Below are 6,555 nucleotides of genomic sequence, written 5' to 3' on the forward strand. Positions count from 1 at the left end.
ATTGAAACATGACAAGAGAAGACATGAAACTTGAAAATCAACCTACTTACTTACTTTCATGTGTAGGTAGCTCCGAAACCAAAATGACAAGTAGAAACAAATAAAAGAACTTGCGGGAGGCCATGAGTACTTGTCTAAGAATATGGTTTGGATATAATAGTGGTTTGGACTGAAGAATGCTATGAATTTAAGCATGCATATATACCTATATAGTAGCTTTGTTCTATGAAAATATTTAATGGGCAGATTAAAAGTTGATGTCATAAAATCTACATATGGTCCAAGCTTGGATTTCCTTTATCTCCAAGAAGAGAACAGATAATATATAATTACTGTTGTATTGTTTATATTTATATATATATAGAGAGAGGGGGTCCTACTCCAGTACAAACTACTAAAATACAAATTAAATACAAACCAATGTGATTAAGTAGAATGGTAATGGTTTTGGGACCGCGGATGGACCATGAGATGGGTCTGGACGGGTCTATAGATGGGTCGAGGTGGGGCCTAGTGGGACAATGGTGGAGGCAAGTTTTGACTCTTAAGGTTGTCTAGAGCCTGTCCACGGTCTGTGCTGAGCCTTGACAAGGCTCTAGCGGCGGGCCCAGGGTGGATTGAGTGAGGACGAGGGTGGGCCCTAGGTTGATGATGACATATAGGGGTGGCTGATGTTGTTTAGGTATAGTTTCTCTTGATTTGTATTTTGGTTTTTATTTTAGTGGTTTGTATATGAACAATTGCTTATATAAATATATATATATATATATATATATATATATATATATATATATATATATATATATATATATATATATATATATATATATGCAAGTGTTCAAATACAAACAAAAAATAAACTAAAATCTACAAATTAATCTCAGCCTGCCCCGTCTAGAATACACCACACACAATAAACATGCACCCTCCCAGATCCAAAGAATCCCTACGTTTTTAATTTGAATTTTCTCGTCAATAGGTGAACCTTTTTTAAAATCCGACTTCACTGTATATTTCCATCTCCCAACAATCGATTTCCATATCATATATGCTATATTTCAATGATAATTTGAGTTTGTAGTTTTTAGTTTAAGAAGGGTTTGTAATGGAGTAGGACCCTATATATATACATAAATATATATATATATATATATATATATATATATATATATATATATATATATAGTAGATTTTTTCCATGAAGATATTTAATGCGCAGATTACAAGTTGATGTCATAAAATCTACTTATGGTCCAAGCTTGGATTTTCTTTATCTCCAAGAAGAGAAAGAAGAGAATAGATAATATATAATTACCAGAATTATATTTTATAATATGATCATGAGTCGGTCTTAGATATTTTATATATATATATATATATATATATATATATATATATATATATATATATATATATATATATATATAGGGTCCTACTCCAATACAAACTACTTAAATACAAACTAAATACAAACCAACGCCATTAAGTAGAATGGTAAGAGTTTTTGGACCGGTGATTGATCCCGATATTGCCTAGACGGTATCTAAGTGGGCCTAGTAGGTTTGGGGTGGGGCCTAGTGGGACTATGGTGGCGCTAAGTTTTGGCTCCTAAGACTTTCTGGAGGGTGTCCAGGGCCTGTGAGGAGCCTTGGCAAGGCCCTAGGCCCAGGTGGATTGAATGGGGACGAGGGTGGGCCCTAGGTGGGTGATGACATATAGGGGGTGGGTGATGACACATAGGGGGTGGGTGATGTCATTTAGGTATATTTTCTCTTGGTCTGTATTTAAGTTTCTATTTTATTGGTTTGTATTTGAGCAATTGCCTATATATATATATATATATATATATATATATATATATATATATATATATATATATATGTATATGTATATGTATATATATATGGAAAATGTGCCACAATCAAAGGTGGATAACTAGCTTATCCATCCAACTGATCTCTAGCCGTCCAAAAAAGGGCAATCAACGCACAGAAATCAAAGAAGATACTGGACTCACGCGTTTTCAAAGAGCATATATGCTACATTATATAGCATATACGCTATATAATGTAGCGTAAAAACAGTTTACGCTATACAATATTGTGTTTTAAAGACACATACATTACATTATATAGCGTCCAGATCCACAGCCTCAAAAACACGACCTCTTCTTCCTATACACCATTTTTAGAGCATACAAACCCAATACACACAAAATACACAATATACACGAAGCTCGAAGCTTATATTCGAGTTTGAAAGCTAGCTCGGATCTTTACTGGAGTTTAAAGCTTAAAATTTGAAGCTTATAGGTTGAAGCTCGGAGCTTGGAGCTTGGAGCTTTATTGAACTTCTTTATTAAGGTTAGATTTTTATCAATCTCATGGCATCTTACATATTTTCAAAATTAACATCCCTTAGTAAGCCCATTACACCTAATAAACCTCGAATTGAGATTGAAGAAGAAAATGTTAGTGAAAAGACCCCAATAGTGAATGTTGATGATGGTGATGATGATGTTGAGGAGGTTGGTGATGATGATGTTGAGGAGGTTGGTGATGATGATGTGGAGGAGGTTGTCGATGAATGTTTTGATGATTTTGTGACAAACAAAATTCAAAAGATGATGATATGAATGAAAGTTGTCCTTGTGTTGGTCAATTGTTCGATATCTTAGATGAAGCGGAGATGTTTTATAGAGATTATGGTAGACGTGTTGGTTTTGAGGTGATAATTTAGACCACACATAGGCGTGTGAAAAGTAGGAGAATTTGTTCGCGTTTATATATATGTCGAAAGGGTGGTTGAATAGTACCCAAGTCGTTGGATGAAGACACGGATGTTCAAAAAAAGAAGGAGAAACAGGGATTCTATTGGTAGAACGCATTGCTTGGCGCGGATGTACGTTGTTCATAGGCAAAAATTGAAGAAATGGGAAGTGACATTGGTTAATTTAAAACACAATCACACAATGATTTCAAAGGATGAATCATGTGCAATGCGATGACGGAAATTCTTTATAACTTCTAATTCCATTCCGCCCCAAGCTAGTCTTGAGAATTACAAGTCAAAATGCAATCCACGTATTTCATGAGGAACACGCCACAATAAATACAATTTTTCTGCTTGGGCCGTTCCACAACATGCTCTACTTATGGATATATAATACCATCTTCCGGGAATCTCTCCGGAGCCAAGCGATGAAACATGATAGGTATCAATTGTTCCTATAATATACATGAAAGAAATTAAACCATATTAATTAATATACGAAGCACTTGAAAGTAAATCAAAAGATAACAGAGAGGATTAGAAATTTACCACAACAAGATACTCCTTTTTATATAATTCTCTTAGAGACATGCACACGGCATCGTCATATAGAGAATCGAACAAGGTAATTCGAAAGTCCTTTACGGACCATAAGAATAGTATCCAATGTCCCCCCGTGGTGAATGGTATTAAAGTGTAATCAAAATCGCAACACTTCATCCCTCCTTTGTCCATTGTGCCATATGACACGCAATCACTATCAAACAGTATCCATTCACTGGTCGTCCTCTTTAAAAGATTCTTCTTTTTGATATGATATGAGCACATTAATGGACCAAATCATGGACTCATATAATAAAATTTTGCCGCCTTCTCTGATTGACTATAATACATCTTATCCCTCTCCATGAGCAATTTACAGTACTCAACAACGATTGAGTCCTTGACTAGGTTGCCCGGTTCTATTGATTTTAGAGAAAGTCGGTTGTAGTGTGTCGGCATATCAGCCTTATCAATTGGCTCTCCACTTCACAAATGTGCTCTCAACCAGTCCACCTTACTTTGGTTGAGGGGTTTAAGAAGATGTCCCTTTTCATATCGAGATACCGGCATCGAGATAAAATCCTTAAAAAGACAAGATGAGAAAATGAGCTACAAGTGACACAAAATCAAACTAAAATCAGATCGTCACCTCCATCCTGAAGTCCTCGATTGGAACAATAGGATCCTGATGTGAAATTGGTACATTAAGATCCTCACCAAAATCTATTATCGGCCGATAAACAAAACGAGGTGCACTGGGCCCGACATCATACTGTGCACTGGGCCCGACATCATACTGAGGTGCAATGGGCCCGACATCAACATGTGTAGTCTCGAAAGGAGCACTAGTAGGTTATTGATAGGCTTCGTACTCTTTAAAGTATTCACTCTCAAACGGTTGACTCGTTGACTCCATGGTCCTTCTTGCCTTCCTTTTAGGCGGCACATTCTTGAAGTCGGGCCTCTCATAGGTCGGACCAAACGTCTCTAGCATGAACTCATCATAACCCCTCACAAATGTAGGTAATATGGAATCATGGAAAACCGGGGGCATCTCATGCAGACAAAGCTCGCTCATACCTCGGGCAGTCCTGATGATCTATACAAAAAATAATAAAAGGCCACCATTCATCAACATATATACACAATGCAATAAACTCAAAATAACGGTAAAATGGAAATATGATATTTTGGATGCAGTTATTCCACATATTTGCATACTGCTAGCGGTAAAATGGATGCACTTGTATGAAAGGATTGTCATTTTTCATACCTCAAATCTCTCATGTTTGTAGGGGGATATGGCAGTATACAAAACGGCATATTAAATTGCCTTGGAACCCTTTCGGGGAGTTGGTACTCTACATCCTCAAAATAATGGAGTGGTACACGGGCAATGCCGGCAATTAGAGCTCTTTCGAAATGTTCATCATCCCTCCGATAGAAACGTTCATATGGCCTCCAACGCAACCATTCCAAATAGAAATTATCGAACATCCCTCTGTATGCATCGATGTTGTGATGAATGTTGTAGTACTTTGACCTTCCTGCAGAGACCAAAGCAACCGCCCATGCTAATGCCCTAGGCCATATCATCCTCGTATGTGCTGCTATCAAAGGTTGTCCCGGGCGCAACCTCTCACGAGACCATAGCATTAAAACTGTTGTACAACCAGATATGGACTTGACATCCTTTCTACTTGCCTCTTTCAAATTCCTATATAGATATGCAAGAACTGCAGCCCCCCAAGCATATCCATAAATTTTGTTCGAATCCTCTAGATATAGGATCAATCGAGGGTGGACGGCATTGTTGGACTTGGTAGGAAACAATATTGCCCCACACAAGTAGAGAACATATGCCCGCATGTATATCACCATCATATCTCGATCTGTACTCGAAGGGCAAGTACCATATTTCTCTCTCAAAAAATTCAACTTCACACCACCACGGTCCAAGGCCGATTTCCTTTCTTCGTCTGTAAGTGCTGGATCGTGCCATCTTAGAAACCATGTCTTCTTACCCGGAATTTCATCATCGACTTTAATTGGCTCTCCAACCACTGGTAGACCCATCAACATGTATACATCTTCAAGGGTCACAGTCATCTCCCCGAAAGTGAAGTGAAAGGTGTTGGTCTCGGGCCTCCAGCGCTCCACTACAGCTGTGATCAAGCAAACATCGTTCTGCATAACCGACTTTGGGTTTACAAACTTCCCAAATCCCCATTGCTGCAATAGGTGGACTTGATAATCATTTAATCTCCATTGGCCGAGATTAGATGTACTCTGACGGATTGTCAGCTTTTCTCTTAACTCCCTGTTCCAGATTGTTGTGCTTATGTGATTAGCTTGGCCATAGAGCACAGAATCATCGACTGGGCCACAATCATCATTCGTCATATCTATAAATAAAATTAGATCATGTCATTATTCTCAACGTCAACAAACCAAACTTCAAATTAAATTCCAAATCAAACTAAAATATCCAACTTTATCAAAATCTACAATATCAAACTCAAAATCCAAATAAAATCCAACAAAAAAAAATCAACTTCACCAAATTATACAATATTAAACTTTAAATCAAAATCAAAATCCAACTTTTCCAAAATCTTCACTATCATACTCAAAATCCAACAAAAAATCCAACAGAAAAATTCAACTTCACCAAATTCTACAATATTAAACTCCAAATCCAAATCAAAATCAAAATTAAATTATTTTAATCATAGAGAAAAGAATTAAAATTCATAGAGAAAATATTTGAATAACGATTTGAAACGAAAAATGTATTTGAGTAAAAATATTAAATTATTTTAAGATACAGAAAGGGTGGTATGGCAACTACTCTATTACAAATTAGAGGAAAATCAATATTTTATAAAAACAATTTGTTGATATTATATGCGTAGGAAGTCGGAAGTTTGAGTTCTATGTGATCAATTGATTTGACTTGTCATATAAATTTTTTATGTGGATTGTAAAAATTCTTATTAAGCATATTGATAGGGATAAAATGGGTCACGAAGTACCTAAACTGCACATTACACCACAAAATTCTATTATTTGTTCGATAGACGCACTTCGGATTATTATACATTATTCCAGTATAAATTTTGAAGATATATAATAAGATAAATATATTTCAACTTCGAGACTACGAGTTAGTTTTCGCAGAGTCGAAGTTGGGAAGCATTATTATGTTTACAGAAGGTGATATATATATATATATATATA

At 36.2% G+C, this 6,555-nt stretch overlaps 1 protein-coding gene across 1 annotated transcript; it reads right to left on the reverse strand.

The window, feature by feature from the left end:
- Nucleotides 1–4,168: 4,168 nt before the first annotated feature.
- Nucleotides 4,169–5,718, reverse strand: LOC135152267 (protein MAIN-LIKE 1-like). Its single transcript, XM_064092125.1, has 2 exons — nt 4,589–5,718; nt 4,169–4,406 (listed from the first exon to the last, which is right to left on the reverse strand). Exons 1-2 carry the CDS (start codon nt 5,716–5,718, stop codon nt 4,169–4,171), a joined length of 1,368 nt encoding a protein of 455 aa, XP_063948195.1.
- Between the last annotated feature and the right edge of the window lie 837 nt (nt 5,719–6,555).

Source organism: Daucus carota, chromosome 4 (assembly GCF_001625215.2).
Source record: "Daucus carota subsp. sativus chromosome 4, DH1 v3.0, whole genome shotgun sequence".
In the NCBI taxonomy this organism is placed as follows: domain Eukaryota; kingdom Viridiplantae; phylum Streptophyta; class Magnoliopsida; order Apiales; family Apiaceae; genus Daucus; species Daucus carota.

Bases quoted from the DNA above. Each gene is read 5' to 3' on its own strand.
- LOC135152267 (XM_064092125.1), bottom strand. From the start codon at position 5,718: ATGACGAATGATGATTGTGGCCCAGTCGATGATTCTGTGCTCTATGGC. The intron at 4,407-4,588 runs GTATGAAAAATG...ATAGATCATCAG, and splicing joins ACAAACATGAGAGATTTGAG to GACTGCCCGAGGTATGAGCG.